This window comes from Ascidiella aspersa, chromosome 3 (assembly GCF_963924565.1).
Source record: "Ascidiella aspersa chromosome 3, kaAscAspe10.2, whole genome shotgun sequence".
NCBI classification, from domain to species: Eukaryota; Metazoa; Chordata; class Ascidiacea; order Phlebobranchia; family Ascidiidae; genus Ascidiella; species Ascidiella aspersa.
This window is the reverse complement of record NC_139449.1, coordinates 27,728,479-27,746,165: the sequence shown is the minus strand read 5'-3', so window position 1 is coordinate 27,746,165 and position 17,687 is coordinate 27,728,479. Positions and strand designations below refer to the sequence as shown.

At 35.2% G+C, this 17,687-nt stretch overlaps 2 protein-coding genes across 2 annotated transcripts; one reads left to right on the top strand and one right to left on the bottom strand.

The window, feature by feature from the left end:
- The first annotated feature begins 2,030 nt into the window (after positions 1 to 2,030).
- On the top strand, positions 2,031 to 5,216 carry LOC146161301 (deoxyuridine 5'-triphosphate nucleotidohydrolase-like). The gene is made up of 4 exons (XM_083384305.1): positions 2,031 to 2,447; positions 3,563 to 3,774; positions 4,541 to 4,611; positions 5,116 to 5,216. Exons 1-4 carry the CDS (start codon positions 2,269 to 2,271, stop codon positions 5,170 to 5,172), a joined length of 519 nt encoding a protein of 172 aa, XP_083240431.1. The 5' UTR covers positions 2,031 to 2,268; the 3' UTR covers positions 5,173 to 5,216.
- Positions 5,217 to 12,733: 7,517 nt separating this feature from the next.
- LOC146161300 (josephin-2-like) lies at positions 12,734 to 16,431 on the bottom strand. The gene is made up of 4 exons (XM_083383933.1): positions 16,137 to 16,431; positions 15,924 to 16,049; positions 14,115 to 14,309; positions 12,734 to 13,666 (listed from the first exon to the last, which is right to left on the bottom strand). The coding sequence occupies exons 1-4, from the start codon at positions 16,379 to 16,381 to the stop codon at positions 13,534 to 13,536; spliced, it is 699 nt and encodes a 232-aa protein (XP_083240059.1). The 5' UTR covers positions 16,382 to 16,431; the 3' UTR covers positions 12,734 to 13,533.
- Positions 16,432 to 17,687: the final 1,256 nt, after the last annotated feature.

The window sequence follows — 17,687 nt, the reverse complement described above, 5'->3', positions numbered from 1 at the left end:
TTATCATTCGCCTATTTTTTATCCTGGTGGACGACCCCACGAAAGGGTCCAAGTGCCAATTATTTATTTATCTTCTTCATGGAGAGTGGTTCTGCTCCTTGATTTACATTTAAATAGGCAAAAAGCTCAGTGAAATCTTAAAAGAAATAAAGTAAAATTATTACTTCTATTTCTTATGAATATAAACCGTACACGACCTTAACTGCAAAGGTGACCAGACAAAAAATCTTCAGGTGTTTTTTGTTTTGTTTTACTGTTCGCATAATGTCCGGCACCCACCAGTCAAGTGTCAAATACTTCCGCATTTCAAAATAATTTTGGGGACGGTAACTGTTCTATGTTGGTGAAATTTTTAGTTTCTTGCAAAAGGTTCTGGTTCTGAGAACAAAAGACCAAGGTCCTGCAAATCAGTCACCAAATTTCGAGTGGTCCAATTCACAGTTCTGCTTTACTGTTTATTGTTGTTTTGAATGTGTTGGTTCTACTCTCGCACTGCGGTGCACCCGAAGCAATATTATTATCATTAATAATAAAAGTAACTGAACGTCGAATATTTCACTGTTGTTAAAAGAATGACAAAATCGTTGATAAACTGTTAAATTACCGGTATGTTTATTTGTAATTGGAGATTCACGTTTTTTTGATAACGTCAATCCTTTTAGAAATTGTGAAATGCGCCCGATGCAGAAAAAGTTGCTTAACTTTGCTACAAAATATATTTTCTGTTTTGTCCAATCACGATAACGGAAAGTACGCGAATTTAAATTTTGAAATATTTGTTATTGTTAAGCAGATAGAAATTAAACGTAAATTAAATAAATAAATAAAAAAAATGTGGGAACACAAAAAAGTCCAATACCCTTCAGAATAAGATCTGAAAGGCCTAAAAAACTGTAGAATCGCAGGGGCTGGTATGGAACAATTGTATACGCCATATTCCTGGTATCGACGTTTGGGCGACACAGTTTAAACGGCGCCGTCAAGATGCTGCTGTTTTGGTACCAAACTGTTTACCATTGTTTGGGGTTAGGATTGTTTAAAGGGCGTGATTGAAATTCGGTTTACAGTAAAAAAGTTAATGAAGTTTGTCATAAAGTTATAGGGTTGGGGTTTGATTTAAACTGTTGTTTAGTTCTTATTTTGGCGATTTATGTCTTATAGAACAGAACGTTAATTTTGTATCAAAGTAACCTCACTCTCTATGTCAAAGTTACGAAAGAACGCCATTAATAGGCTGCAATGTGTAAATATTGTTTAATTAGTGCTAAAATTATTTTTTTAATTTGAAAAATGTACGAGGTCATTTTCAATTGTAGGCTACGCTTTTGGCACAATAACCAAAAAAACAGGAATGATTTAAAAAAAATCGGAGTTTAGCGCCTGACAAATAGCAATTATTTTTTAAGTATTAGTTGTTGCTGTTGTCTGGTTCGTGGTGAGTGGTTTGTTGTTGGTTTGCGTATGGAAGACTGTTGGTAATTGGACCACACGGGACCAAGGTTTGTTCTTGTATTTTAGCAAGGTGATACGGGAAAAACAGAGCGGGAAAAAAACGAGATGACATGGCGACAAGTTCTCGACATATTTTGCCTAAAGAAACCTTAGTTGTGTTGCAAAGGCCAAATAATTTAGTGTCTTCCATAACGGGTTGGACCTTTATTAATTTTTAGTTGGAACACAACCTTTTTTAATTGCGACGGTGAAAAAGTTATTTTTTAAATTTTTTGCAATATATGTTTTAGTTTTTAGGCTAATTATTCATTTGCACATTTTCCCATCCCGTTTGCCAACAAAAGTGATTTTCTGAATTGTAACACATAACTCCCCAAATAAAAAAACATGCCACCAAAATTAGAACCCCGCCAAAATTGGAAAACATGCAAAACAACTTTTTTAAGGCCCGTTTACACTACAGCTGCACTGGGCGTGAAATTGTTTTCACTTCAGCTGCAGTGAGCTGCGCTGGGCGTAAAAATCGCTCTAAACGTAATGTGTTTCTATAGCTGCACTGGGCTTGAGTTTAGCAAAGCGTGAAAATCGCTCCAAAGCGTATTTTTAAGCTAGCTGCAGCTGCTGCACGGGGCTTGAGTTTAGCAAAGCATGAAACGCTCGCCACAATAGAATTTAAATGCAAATTACGCTTTGCTCAGCTCAGTGCAGCTGTAGTGTGAACGGGCCTTTACACTCACTAAAACTGTAAAAGACTCTACGAATAAAAGTGCTCGGTATATTTTTAGGACTTTTAAATTTGTCGAAGCTCAAATTACAATGGCTAGCGTACTCTATAATGAAATGCGCGTTTCACCGCTGAAAGAAATGCAAAATGTACCATTTCCAAAGAGAGCTAAACTGGAAGATAACGTTGTTCTTAAATTTGCTAAATTATCTGAACACGCAACCGCACCAAGCAAAGGTTCAAAGCTAGCTGCTGGTTTTGACTTGTACAGGTAATGTTAAAACACAATTTAAAATAGGGTTTAAATAACTAAAATTTGAGTTGGCTCGTGTATATATATATATATTTATTACTTTTTTGGACCGATACCCGATTTTTTACAGTTTTGTCAACCGATACTGATTCTTTTTTACCGTTAGGTCGGTAGAAGCCAAATATCGGCCGATATTATTGGCAAATCGATATATCGGTCTATCTCAAATTTGAAGATACATTATGTGCAAAATTTTAAAACGTTACACATGTTGGCGGCTCTAGTCTTAGATCCTACCACTTTTTAACTAAATAATTCGTCAATATTAAAATTGTAAGGAAGAAATATACATGTTGGACAATAAATATAATAATAATACTTGGCCAACATAACCTTCCTGAACGGTGAACCCAAACGCTGATTCACACATTTAACTACCCCCGACTACTTACCATATTGGTGGCCAGTCTGCATTCCATCCCGATTGCATTCCAGTGTCTTCCTGTCAGAGATCTATGGCATGGAATGCTTGCCCCAAATCACGCCAGTGACGTCATTTGGCGTGAAACATCGTTGGCCTTATGAATATACCAAAACAAATTGTTGTTTTTGGCGTAGGATTTCAGCCGAAAAAATATTAGCGTGAATCTTTGGCGGCTACAAATTATGTAATGCAGTCAGGCATTCTGGAACAGGTGCACTGCAAACCGATTTTTTTGTTAAAAGAAAATTGTGCATACCTGAATTGGTATATTGCACATTTCAGCATGGTCTAGCCTAAGAAAAAAATCAAAGCCTTTACATGGGAATTGACAACCTTATTGTTAGCCTCACAATGTGTAGCGCCAGTGCTTTAATTGTTTACTAAACATAAGTATGATAAAAATTTAAAACAATCAGGGTGCATATTAAATTTAATTTGTGTTGTAGATTTGGCCTGTTACAAAAAAATCCTTAGTTGGGTTTGCCATACTTTCCACAGTGAAATAAACAACTCTGACAAATAAATTTTAATGTAAAAATGGAATGCAATTAACAAACCAAATTAGTTTATTTATTTATTTGTTTGTTTTTTGAGTACATTTTATATGGAAAAGGTTATTGCTTAACTAAACAAATTAATTTTATTTTAGTGCCTATGATTATATCATTCCAAGCAAAGGAAAAGTTTTAGCAAAAACAGACATTCAAATTGCATTGCCTGATGGTTGCTATGGCCGGGTAGCTCCTAGGTCAGGATTGACCCATAAGCATTTTATTGATGTTGGAGCTGGAGTCATTGACCAAGACTATCGAGGAAATGTTGGCATTATATTGTTTAATTTCAACGATAAGGACTTTGAAGGTTGGACTGAACATGGCAAATGTTTGGAAATTTTAAGTTTTTCCAGTAATAAATATAAGACTATGAAATCTTGAATTGTTTATGCAATACTTTAAGTGTAATTTTTAATAGTATAATCCGGGAGACACATTTTATTTTCATCCTACCGAGTATCTAAAAAGTGTGTCACTTTTTAAAATCCTAAAAATTTTTCAAGCTAATTTTTATTTACCCAAGACACAGCAATTACCATATCTTTGTAATTGTACATTTTTATTTATACACATCTTATTGCATAATAATGTTGCATGATTCTGAACAAAATAAACCAAACGCTAAACATAGAAATGAAACCAAATGACAAATTCGGTAATTAAATCGTTTGTTAAGAAGAATATTATATATATTAATTTTTGTTAAACTCTTACTGATGTTTTGGTATCAGTAAGTTTAAACCAATATTTTTGCCTAATATTAACAAAGAAAGTAAAATATAGTGTTTCTTAAAAAAACTCCGAAATTTTCCCAAACAGATATAATGGATGACTGAATTAACATAGTATTTCATTTGTTGTACATATGTGTGTGTGTCTTTCATTATTTCATTTGTTGTACATATGTGTGTGTGTCTTTCATTATTTCATTTGTTGTACATATGTGTGTGTGTCTTTCATTATTTCATTTGTTGTACATATGTGTGTGTGTCTTTCATTATTTCATTTGTTGTACATATGTGTGTGTGTCTTTCATTATTTCATTTGTTGTACAGTTGTGTACTTTTTTGCAGTGAAAAAAGGAGACCGCATAGCCCAGCTTATTTGTGAGAGAATCTTTCATCCGACATTATCAGAAGTTAATGTAAGTAATTTTTTGAAAAAAAAAAGTTGTATTTTAAATAGAGTATCTATGTATTACTAGAAGATTTCATATTTTACCAATGTTGTCAGATGCAAATGAAATATCGCGGGGTTGAGTTTTTAACCTATCAAGAGTGCTGATTTACACCTGACTGCCAAGTGATTTTTAAGCAAGAGTTGGTTGTTATCAGGACTGTTGAACTAAATTTTATTGATTTGTGACAAATTCTACTCTCAAATCTAAAAGGCCAAAATTTTGTTAATTGCTAACAATAATGCTTGTGCATTGTGCAACTTCAACAACAAATTAAACATGTGCGTTCATGGTAAAACTCCTACCACAGACATTTTTGGTGAGTGATGATTGGTAGACACTCATCCAAATGGCAACTTGGTAAGTTTTATCTATCCTGTAATGAAAAATGATTTAACCTTCCTTATTTCTAAAAGCCTCATTCTTTACTCAAATCTCCCATAAGCAAACCATTTGTTAATTTTTTTTTAGACTTTGCAAGAAACCGAAAGGGGTGATGGTGGCTTTGGTTCTACAGGAAAAAATTAATGTCTTGCCTAGTTTTACGTTATAATACACAACTTTTGTACTTATTGGGTCATTTTTGTTATTAAGGACTTTCGGACAGTAGAGTTAGGCCAATGAGCCAGCTTACAATGATCTCCATGACTCTGTGCCAGAAATTGTTTGATATGACTAAGCCTTAATTAAAAGTATAGTGCATACATCAAATGTGTGTATTAAAAATGCTGCAAATTTCAACTGATTGACAATATTGCTAGCCTTTATTTTTTTAATTTTGTTTGCATTTTTGTTGCGTATTCTAAAGTTGGTGATAAATTAGGGCTACCATATTTTCAGCACCCAAAAAGAGGACATTTTTTGCCGGCTAGTAAAAGAGGTGCAGTCGTTTGATTTATAGCTATAATGGTGCTTCACTGTATGAAATGCCATGGTGGCTTCGGCGGCTACAACTGACGTGTCACCCGCTTATTTTGCTTTATGGTTGTCTAAATTTAAAGAATATTATAGAAAATTGAAAGAATCTGCTGACAACTACATGTATGCTAAAGACCAGGGGTCGGCAACCTTTTTCTAGTCGCGGGCCCAAACCAAACTCAGAAAGACGTTCTGCCAAACGCACAAAATAATAACTAAGAATTGTGCTATTTTCATGTTTGGACAACTGTGAATCAGCCGGGCCTCGGATCGTTTTTGCAATTAAAAAGGTGTTTAATCGCATTTAAGAAATCAGTAAAGTGTTGGCGCAAAGCACGAAAAAAAGCGTTTATTTGGTTTAAAATTCGAGTTCACACGCCGTCAACCAATACTACTAATGAAAAGTGTAATAAAACTACTATGAGATAACGCGATAACATTTAAAGTTAATCCAGCTCCGTGTATGTTAACCTTTTTTAAGTTTGGGCAGACCTGGCGAGCGCGATTTTTTTTTGGTATACCGGCATTTCTTGCAAGTTTTTTACATTGCCGAAAATAAAAGCCGAAAAATATAATGTTACATTGCCGAAAATAAAAACATGTTTGAAAACATATGTCCAACATTTTGAATACGTTTTTCGTGACGCACTTGGCGGTCTCCCACGGCGCAACTGTAAAGAAGCGCTGATCTAGGTAAAAATGCAGTATTAAAACGTTAAAAAATGTTTGCGCACTTGCGTAGCTTAGACAGTCAAAAAGTATATGAAATGAACTCGTGTCTATTTTGTCAAAGAGGCCGCGGGCCGGATGAATTACATCGGCGGGTCGGATCCGGCCCGCGGGCCGTAGGTTGCCGACCCCTTCTATAGACTAACTATGCAAGCTTCTGTAAGAAATAAGAACATAGCCTATACAGTAACACTGATGATAGGCAAGGCCTACAAAACTCACACCTTTGCTGTATTAATAGGCCTTTTTACATGTGAGGTTCGGTTGAAATTTTTCCGGCGCAATGTTTGCAATAACAATCAAGAATATAGTGCTGGTAGGGCAATGTGTTGGAAAACTTTTTAAAACAGCAATTCAGCATGTTTCATGGCTATAGTAATTTTTTGGGAATAAATACAACGTCTCGCCGAAAAGTCTTGTTAAAAGTAGAAGCAACTAAGTTGAAATGCGAAAAAAGAGGACATTATTTTTAAGCGTCCTCGGACCATTCACTTTTCTTGAGAAAAGAGGACAAATCCTCCTAAAAGAGGACATGGTAGGCCTATAATAAATGTGCCTGGCTTTTCAAACCTGAATTTAACTGCTTATAAACGCATACAGACAAAGCTATATCAAGATACTGTTCCATGTTTTATACATTAAATCAGGCCAGAGGTTTTCGTGTTGTATCCTACTTTAAACTACATCTGGAATGGTGAAGGTGCACCTACTTGCAGTCACATTATTGTTAAACACAAATAAAATTGACTGCAGAGTTTAAACAAGTTGTATGATTTTAGGTGTACTGTAGTAACATTTGATTAGTTGCCATTATTTCTAGCTAATTTGTTGCTACTATTTCTAAGTTTTATAACCAAACTTTATGATGTGACTTAAGGCAGTCCTCATCACTAGGAGATTTAAACCCACTAAAGTAACTGTTAGGAGCTAATATGCTGGACCGTTAGCACTGCATCCCGGACGTTACGCTATTTCTGTAAGTTGATTGCTGTTCTGTTATTTTAATAAAACACAGATTCGTTTATTACATTGATGAGGCTAAGCTGTTGGAACACGCCACCTTAGCAAACGAAGTCAGCGTAAACCAGGAATAGTTGCGCTCGAAAATATACAATACAATTCTAATCAACTAGAATCAGTTTTTAACAACAGTTTTAGCTCTGCAGTACAAATAGTAAAATATGACACCAAGAATAAAACTTATTTGTGCAAAGCAAGCACCTGTCGGCCAGGGGCGCCCGCAAAAAAATTTCCATAGGGGGGCAATAAGGGGACGTCATAGAATGGTGATTGCAAGACGTGATAGAAAAAACCCAAAAAAAGCCAAATACGTCCAGCAAAAGCGACCACGTGCGTCGTCGACAATCCTGTCAGGCGCCAGCTGCGAAACCACAGTGTGCAATAGTTAACTTTATAGGCAAAAAACCAAGACCTTAAAATATGTGTGTTTAATTGTGGTAGAATCATACATAATTCGACTATCAGCAGCGCTATAATTCGACTATCAGCAGCGCAGTTCCATGAACGGAACTAGCGCTAAATTACAAGCAAGCCTTTCACCACGTGCAATACTAAACGAAGATCGTTTTTACCGGGTGTTATTATGGGAACACACAATAAGACCTAAAAAGCAACAATGCATAAAGCCCAAAAAACTATAAAACCATAGTATTAAGACAAACGACATAATAAAGCCAAATACGCAGTAATATCCAGTACAGCATACGATCAAAATCGTCTGACTAAGACCTAAATCTGTCGGAATAAGGCCTAAATTCATCAGAATTAGTTCTAAATTCATCGGAATAAGGCCTAAATTCAACGGAATAAGGCCTAAATTCTTTGGAATAAGGCCTAAATTCTTTGGAATAAGTTCTAAATTCATCGGAATAAGGCCTAAATTCAACGGAATAAGGCCTAAATTCATCGGAATAAGTTCTAATTTCATCGGAATAAGACCTAAGTTCATCGGAATAAGGCCTAAATTCATCGGAAGAAGGCCTAAATGGCCAGAATAACGCCCGAACCTGTAGGTAGAGGGTATGGGACGATCGGGGGCCATCGGTCTGGCATCGGCCGTTTTGGTGACTACGTTTGGACGCCCTAGTCTGACCGGCGCCGTCAGGGCGCCGCTGTTTCGGCACCGGATTTTTTGTCCTGTTTGGGGTTAATGGTGGGTAATGGGTGGGGTTAGAAAATGGGTTAGTGTTGAAACTTTTAGGGGAGTTAGTGGTGTACTTAGGGGTGGGGTTTGGGGTTAGTTAAAGTGTTGTTTAGGCCTGATTTTGACCTTTTAGGTCTTATTCCGACGGATTTAGGACTTATTACGATTTAGACGGTACTAATACCATAGGTATTAGTCCTATTTTGGTCTTATTCCGAATTGTGTTTTATTCTGACGTTGGTGTTGTTCTTATCTTGGTCGTATGGCTGGAGTCCGTTATTATGCCACGATTGGCGCAACATCTGTGCCGAGCTGTGTGCCAAGTCAGCTTAATTACAAGCTGTGGTTGAGGGGAAATAAGTCGTGTCCATTGCACACTTAGCACGTGGTCTTACATCAGATATTAGCGCAGAAACCGAACAGCGAGAAACATACTGCGTATAACTTGACGTTTTTTAGCAAAAAAAAAGAAATAAGGTTTGACTTAGCGTTGTCAATTGTCGAATACACACTTGCTAATCAGTCAACCTAAACCAGCGCTTATCAACCAGTGGGGGCCATAAGAGCATTTGAGGTGGGCCACAAACCAATTTAAAAAGCTAGATTTAGTTTTATTTGTGTCATTATAATTCATTTTAAAGGAAAAATCGTTTGGGAGGAATTAAAAAGGAATGTAAATTTATTGTTCAGCCGCAAGTATCTCACTAATGCACGGTTGATAAAATAATAATCTGTTTTGAAATATGTTCTGCTGTGTTTTGTTCTAAACCTATTTTAAAGTTTTTTCTTTCATAAAAATTCTATTGGACCACAGAATTTTTTTGCAAGGTAAATGGGCCACGAAAGAAAAAAGGTTGAGAACCACTGACCTATTAAAATAATCAAAGAGAAAATCTATCCAGCGTTGACGGTCGACCAAACTAAAGACGAAAACGGCCTTTTGCGCTCTATTTTGGATTCGCATTAGATTAAGACGCGTGACCCCATTACTTAAAAAGCACGCCGCTTCGAACAGTTTGTTAAACCATGACAAAAACGAACCAAAAACGATAATATTACTTACAAAAAGGGTGGTAAGAACTCCCGCCCCCACTGAAAACGCCACTGGGGGCAATGGATAGTGTATATTATTTTGAAATTCGCATGCGGCTTCATCAAAAGTTTACACCAACGACAGTTGATTAGATGCCGCTTCCACACATGCCGTTTACTTATATTTTAAGATGATATTGTGGGAAAGAATTTAGTTAAACCCTTTTAGACATCAGCGGTCAACAACCAAGAAACAATCATTAACTTTTCTGTTTTACAATGTAAATTACATGTTCTCTGATCACAGCGAAAAAAAAAACATATATCACATGGTATGAAATTTATATTTGCCAAACGTGTAGAGCAAAGTATAAGTGTAACGTTAAGGCATAATTAAAAGTGTTAGACCATTTGAAAATATATTGTTACCGGTACACATAGTAAAACCTCTATCGAACCAGTAACATCCACGAGGGAAAAAAATTAAGTGTCGAGAGACGACCAGCACCTTTGATGTTTTGCAATACTGTAAACTACTCGTAAACGCAAAAAACTCTTCAAATGTTATGAAATTTATTCTTATCGAACGTGTAGCGCCATGTTAGTGCAACTTTCCAAGTAAAGACTTTCAGGTTAAAAATTTATTGAAGTTTGTCTAAATCGCAAAGTCAGGCAGAATTTGTAAAATATCGCGTTTAGTGTCTTCGTTTTAACAGTAAGCAATTTTCCATTTTTTACGGGTTACGGTTTGACGTTGCACGCAGCTTTTTCGTAACCGCAAAAATAAAATGTCGTTACTTTTGCAAAATTAAGACTTTTATGCTAAGTATTTTCGTAACAGTGAGGATTTCTAAACCGTAATCACCAAATTAGTGGATTAGTTTTAAAAAACGATAGTGTCTTTCTATCAGCGAAAGAGGGTTGAAACGTCGCAAGACTCTTAAAAATCGTCATAGCAATTTTTAATTTTAAAAGATCAAGATTAAAAAATCATTTATTTATTTTACTTTGTTTAGCCCAGCGATGTCCAACCTTATAGCAGAATGGCCGCATTGCCAAAAGTTTCGACGGGTCACACTCACAAAGCCTATTAAATTAAAGGGATTACGTCATAAGTTACGTCATATCGTGACGCCATAAAACAACTAATTAACTTACAAACACCCAATCTTGAATTCGTGCGCAAACATACAAGTAAATCTCGCCCTTTTATGCAGGTAGGCCTATATAGCCTAAATCTCGGCCTTATGTTTTTGAAAAGCGCGAAAAATTGAGTTTACATGCCGTACCATGCCATATCATGCCATACGACAACTTTGGGCTGTTATATTTCCGTTAAACGGCGGGCAAAAACACACATTTTGAATAAAACATTTCTCTTAGCAATGATGGTTGCACAAGTGTTCGAAGGATGTTGAAATGCGACATTAGACTCCTTCGTGAAGGTAAGACTCATCGCTCATCTCCTCGTTTTTAAAACAGTGTTAAATCATATAAAGCGTAATCTGTTACACTTTGTAGTGCAACAAGGGCTATATACGTTGGAGGCCGTATGGCTGTGTTTCCGCCTCTTTATTGAACCTACCCGACAATAACGTAATATAATGATGAAGAGGTTGTTTTAATTTTAACCACGCAAATTTGGGGTTTTGCGCTTTGATTTACATAGCCGGTGTAACATAGTCGTCCTTTATCAGTTAGAATTAAACTGCTATTACTCTATTTACCCTGGGCAACGCCGGGTATTTCATCTAGCTATCAATAAATTAAATAAGAGTTTCACTTTATTTTGTTGACATTCTATTTTGATGATGGTGTTTCACAGCCATAGTGTTAACAATAGCAAAGGATCCCTAATAACCCTGTTAATATTCAAAATGACACACTTCTTTCAAGTGAAATAAAATAGGCCTGAGATGAGGGTCAAAGCCTTTTCAAACCAAAACAAATTTTATAATTGGATCTTGGTAAATTGCACAAAATGCGATATATCCAATGGGTTGTAATTTTGTTAGGAACCTGCATCAGAACACACTACATTTTTTGTTGTGCTGCTTTTAAAAGCATTTGGTGTTCAATTAATGAAAGGCCATTAAGGCGAGATAGTTTTATGTTCATAGAAGCATTCAGAGGCCACTACTAGGCCAACAAGCCCACGACTACTTCTTGCTTATACTTCTTAAAAGCAAGCCGTTTTAACGATTCTTGACAATTTTAATATCCCTCCACGAGTAATTTGTAAAAAGTAAATCCTGATCTATTTGGGCCGTTATTTTCACCATTAAATGCTGATAGAAATGGTAAATATTTAATTTAAGGCTGCGGATTGCCCTTGGGTGGTTGTTTTTGGGGAGTAGAAACAAGTTTTGAAACCTAAGTTATAAAAGGAAAAAATCCATACTTGCCAATGTGTAACAAAATGTAGTGACTAGCTGTGGTGTTTCAAACTGCCCAGAACTTTTCCTGCTGTTGTTTTTTTATTGAATCAATCTTCCAAGGCAGGAGTGAACTTGTGAAGTTCAAAGAAAATGCAGAAAAATAAAGGCCAGTATTTACATGACAGAAAGCGGCATGAGCACAATGTAAACAAATGAATACGGCGGCACTTCGTACGTGTGTCAACATCACAATCAATGTCAGGAGGCAGTTATAGCCATCAAACGCTAGTGACAGGTGTGGTATTGTTAAAGAAAAATGAGGCATTAACGACTTTATAAAACTGTTTGCTGTTGTACACTGCTCTGCCGAACGATATTTAGCTGATACTACTACTACCACATTCATAATAATGGTTAATTTAACATAGTGAAACTATATGTCATTGTCATATGTCCCTGAAAAATTTATAAGGGAGGTCCTTTAATGGACGAAAAGCAACTTGCTCATTACATGCCATTCGCATCATAGCTTTTTAGTGTTTAGGCAAGAGGAAATGACAAAAATGGCAATTAAACAAAGATTAATGCTTTCTAGGATTAGTGCAACAGAAATACCGAAAAGCATACTGGAACACAAGCCATGGACAGTTTAAAAAACAACAGTTACAGAAAAATGGAAATTCATCTTAACAAAATCAGTACAATTTAACTCACTGGACGCAGTGTGGGTAAATAATGCACAAATGAGAGCATAGTGTAAGGTCTACCTTTGCCACTATTTGTAAGCAGAAGTGATTTTTTTTTTAATAAGTTATGAACAAGCTATGTGCACGCAATAAATGAGCCACGAAATTGTCAACTCATAATTTCAGTACCTAGTAAACAATGGGTGGTAACATAATACTTTTCACAAGCAAAGGAATGTGACCGCCCTTGTTTTTCAAAGGACCACTGTTTTGTGTTTAAAATTAAAGGTTGCAAAAGTAAAATAAACTGACAGTTCTCTTTGTTAGACAAAATGTAGTTATATTTCGTGACTGAAAAGAATAAAACCATCACCAAACGCTCTCATACTTAACCAAACCCAACACCTAACAAATATTTGGATCGCCAGGCAAAATACGTTTGAAAAGTTGTAGTGCACGGTTAGACAAAGTGAGGGTGTATGCAAGACAGTGGTGTTAAGCAAACATTGGAAATACGCACCAAAAGAGGCAAACACACACATGTCTTTATATATGAATACTGAATAGGGAAAAGTAGGTTGCTATGCGTTAAAATGCAAGTCACAGCCCAAACATTTTAATATATCCTTTTTCTTATATTCAAGTTTGTGTCAAATGGAAAGTAGTGGAATAATATTGAATACAATTTAGGTCGAATCCCAGCAGCATTGAAAAAAATTCACTGATTAAAAAAAAGCATTAAATCGTCATTTAGAGGCTTTTCCAATTTAAGCATAATCTTCAAATATGGTTTTGTAAAACTTAATTGTAGTTTAAAAGGAACTGTTTTTCAGTAGTGAGCAGATGACAAAAATAAGTGGGAGAATTAAACAGATAAGTGAGGTCGGAATTGGAATGATAAAACAACAAATCAAGAACAAAGCAAAAATAAAAATCTTTCCGGATAGCAAGTGAGTGGTGATGCATGCCATGCAGAGAAAAGTCAAGTGTCCATGTGAGTTATAGAGTTGGACGGAGAGGAGCCAACTTTCCAGTCTCGGTCAATCTCAACCTCCGAGGAAACAACCAGCAATAGTTCACAGTTTTTCGATGAAAGTTTCTTGGCCAGAAATTTTCTAAGGGGTTAAAGTGATTTCTTAGTTAAAGCTGAATAATATGTATTATTTAAACAATGGAAGTTTTTACACTTGATCTTTAACATAACCCTTATGTTTTCTAAAACTGACTACTGGATATATTTTAAACAAACTGCCAGCTAAATCCATTTTTCTGAATGCATTTGCAAAAAGGTGAAATATACAATATAGTTCAAATTGAAACAGGCATAGGCCATTGAACCATGCAATTTTTAGTCAATAATTTCTTCTTTTTTTAAAAAATAGGTTATTTGCCCATCCTAAGAATAAATCCTAATAATCACCTTGATCACCAAACATAGCTAAAATACCAATAATAATTATTTTTATTGAAAAGTGTGACGCTAACAGGCGATTGATGGATTAGCTGCAAACAATATATTAGATCGAACTATGTTGAAAAGGCATATGCAGTTAAAAGTCTTACTTTAGCTGTACTGCTTCGCCAATTGTTTCAGGTAGTTTAAGCTTGGAGTCGAGGTTGTAAAAAATGTTGTCGATGGCACGAATGGCAATCCAATGTCGCCTCTTTAGGGGAATAGTCAGCAGACCCCATCCAATTGATGAAGGGACATTGAGAATGAAGCCCTTGATATTTTTTAGGCATATCCGCTCCAGGCTCCTTGAATGTTAAAATATATATTTAAATTTATTTATTTGTGCAATGATTAAATCAGCTGTGACCAAAACTGTTACAGACATGTCGACACTTAGTAGAATTATCTATTTGTTAGAATACTAACAATATTGTATTTAGACTTGTTTTTTATGTCAGACATCAGCCATGTTTGATAACTTTATATGTCATCAATTGACAAGGCAATTAACAGTATATATATATATATATAGTAAAATTACATTTGCCAGAAGAGCTCTACAAACTTGATATTATGCCTGGCAGCAATAGCTTATATACACTATATAGTGTTTAGTGAGTAATATCTTTATATATAGTGAGTAATCAATAATAGTGTAAAAACAGTTAAGCTCTAAGAGGGACAAACAACAAACATGTTGTAGCCTATCATAGGCCTTGAACTTTCAAAATTCAAGGCTGTTTTTTTTTTTCAACCAGTACAAAAATGAATATTATTAATTACTACAATATACTCAATGAAACATATGTACACACTGGAGTCTAGCCCTTCTGAAGCTGCTTTTTGACCAACGATTACGGCTAACATATCATAGTACACTAAAAGCCATTGCAGATTCACCGAATCTGTCTATAAATGATGCAAGCAGAGCAGGCTAGAAAAACAACTAGCCTGCAGTGAGGTTCGAACTCACGACCTCCGGTCAAGCCGGGACCGCTTGTTTTCTAGCCTGCTCTGCTTGCATCATTGATCGACAGATTCGGTGAGTCTGCAATGGCTTTCAGTGTACTTACTACAACATAGTGACATATTTTTTATAACATCAATTATGCTATTGCACATTATGACTAATACAAACCATTTAATATAGTGTAACTTTCTTACAGCATCTTTAGGCTTAAAATATTCCATTGAAATAGGTGTATCATTAAATAAAAAAAGGTAATTTACATATATATAATTAAAAAATAGTTTGAGGGTTTGATGGACTCTTGCCTATACTTGGCAACTCAGGAACATTTCGAACACTGTGCTCCAGGAATAAATTTTGCACACTAATTGTGCTTGTACAGTGCACATGCGAAAAACCAGATGGCATTTTAACGCCCTGTCAGAAATCCAGAGCCTAAAATATATATACACAAATATGCGTTTAGGTGCCATTATCTGACATTTTTATTTCTTAACTCAAAAGGAAACTAGTGTGCGGAAATTATAAAAGCTTAGTGATATAACACTTATGGCCGAATAGTATATTTACATTTAAATGTTTAAGGAACTAAATAATACTAACTGTACTTTTGTTTTTGTTACAAAGTTGATTTAAACAGTTTCTAGCTTGATATTTGTTTTGTACAAACACATAAAATACCATTGTTGTCGTATTATTAAAACCCAATGCAACTAGTAGCAATAATAAAGTGGTTTGCCTGGTACCAGTAACTTTTCAATAACTTTTGCTGTAGTTGATACCTGTATGTAGCCTCGTTTGGTTGGCTGTAAAATATACTAATTTTTAATACAATTTAAAATTGTGTTATAAGATTGGACAGAACTAACTCTTAGCATTAAAAATAATATCATTAAAAGACGTTATACTGTAGTAAAGTAAATTTATGTTTAATAACAAAATTACATACCTCCTTTTATCCCACCAAACAGCCGCATGACCCTTTAGTTGCAAACTGGCCATTATAACATTGACATCGTAGTTTCCAGTGCCCAGCATGCTTTTATGTGGATTAAGCATAGAATCTGGTGATAGTCTTCAAGATAATAATAAAAAAAAATTAGAGACACTAGGCATACAAAACAACACCCAACATGTGTGAAAATCAACAAATCAAACACACCTTGAACAAATTTCGTCCAGTTGTTCCTTGGTAAAAGCATTTGGGTCTTGAAAGACATTGTTGAGTGCATGTAAAGCACAAAGTTCAAAATGTTGCCGCTCATGGTAAATTCTCTTGAGCACATTGGCATTATCGCCATTGTTGTCTGACAGGCCTCGGAGTGCTAGGCACGACATAACCTTTTTCCCAAAAGACTCAGCAAAAACCACAATCTGGTTTAGTAAAGTTAACAGCCAAAGGCACATCAACAAAACAGTTAATTGCTAAGATTGAAATTTACAAGTAATCATGCCTAACCTCTGTTCATAATATGATCAGTGATTAATATATCCACAATATATATACATAAATGACAAAACTGTGGCAAAAAATGTGCAGGATAACATGCCATGCTTTCATAGAATTCTATAAACATTAATGCAATTGTGGCAAGGACTGACTCAAGATAAGACCCGCAAATATGTGTTATGTAAAGAATTACATACTTATTTGTGTGATACATCTTTTAGTACAAATTAGAGAAAAACACTTCTCTGGCTGTAAAATCAACAGGCACGTCAACTAACAAAATGAAAAAGACTGGTGACAGCTCAGTTATTATAAAATTTTTTAAATGTTGTGTGATTTCGGATAAGGGTTTAAATTAAACAAAATATATCTTAAGTTCATTAAATTAAATAATAATAAATTTAACAATGTTAAAAAAACTCTACTGAAGCAAGAACAATCATTTCAAAGTTTTAAGGAATTTGAAATACAGATATATATATATTATTTTTAGCACCAAAAGCTAAGAAAAAACTTGGTATTTGGCAGTGAAACAATTCGTCTTGTTTTGGGCGCTGGTCTAGAATCCTACCACATTTAATTCAACTCTAACGAAATGAGTTCTCAAATTTGCAATTACATCAAAGGCATAAATATTTAAGACTAAATTTAAATAATACTTCTTTGACCTACCCAAATGCTAACTCTCACCCTAACCCAAATATTGTTAGCAATGTAAACCCCAGACGAAAAAGTGGTATGCTTCTAGACTAGTGCCCTTGTTTTGTAAGTGCAATAAACCAGTTCCATTTTTGTGGAAGGTGCACAGTGCACCCAAGATTTTTTAATTCAATTTGTATGCCTCCAAACTAGTAAATTACACACATAGATTCTTGAAAATATCTTTAGTTTTTAACGTATCAAGCTTCGTGTTGGGGTTGAGATCTGAACCACAAGTTTGCATAATACCCTTTACACAAGCACAGTTAAAAATAGTAGACTGTAAACTTAACACTAGGTGAAAGAATCATGAAATAGAGTGGGGGGGAAAAAACATTGTTTGATAGAAAGTGACTTGTTATCTCAGTATTTGATCAGATACAATATTTTGATTTTGCAAATGCATAATAGGCATTTTTAAATATTGAAAAAAACCATGACCAACAAAAACAAAATGACTAAAACACGCATCATTTTCAATGAATTTATTTAAACTTATTCTGCAAACATACCATGAAATAATTTGAGTCATTTGGACAATTGACTAGCCTTGGCTTTTAGTGT

What these genes read in the sequence shown, in the direction of transcription:
- LOC146161300 (XM_083383933.1), bottom strand. Translation starts at nt 16,381, where the DNA reads ATGTGCCTTTGGCTGTTAACTTTACTAAACCAGATTGTGGTTTTTGCT. An exon ending in GTTTGGTGGGATAAAAGGAG is followed by an intron (nt 14,310 to 15,923) that starts GTATGTAATTTT and finishes TTAACATTCAAG; the next exon opens with GAGCCTGGAGCGGATATGCC. An exon ending in GGCGAAGCAGTACAGCTAAA is followed by an intron (nt 13,667 to 14,114) that starts GTAAGACTTTTA and finishes TTAACCCCTTAG; the next exon opens with AAAATTTCTGGCCAAGAAAC.
- LOC146161301 (XM_083384305.1), top strand. Translation starts at nt 2,269, where the DNA reads ATGGCTAGCGTACTCTATAATGAAATGCGCGTTTCACCGCTGAAAGAA. An exon ending in GCTGGTTTTGACTTGTACAG is followed by an intron (nt 2,448 to 3,562) that starts GTAATGTTAAAA and finishes ATTTTATTTTAG; the next exon opens with TGCCTATGATTATATCATTC. An exon ending in CGACATTATCAGAAGTTAAT is followed by an intron (nt 4,612 to 5,115) that starts GTAAGTAATTTT and finishes ATTTTTTTTTAG; the next exon opens with ACTTTGCAAGAAACCGAAAG.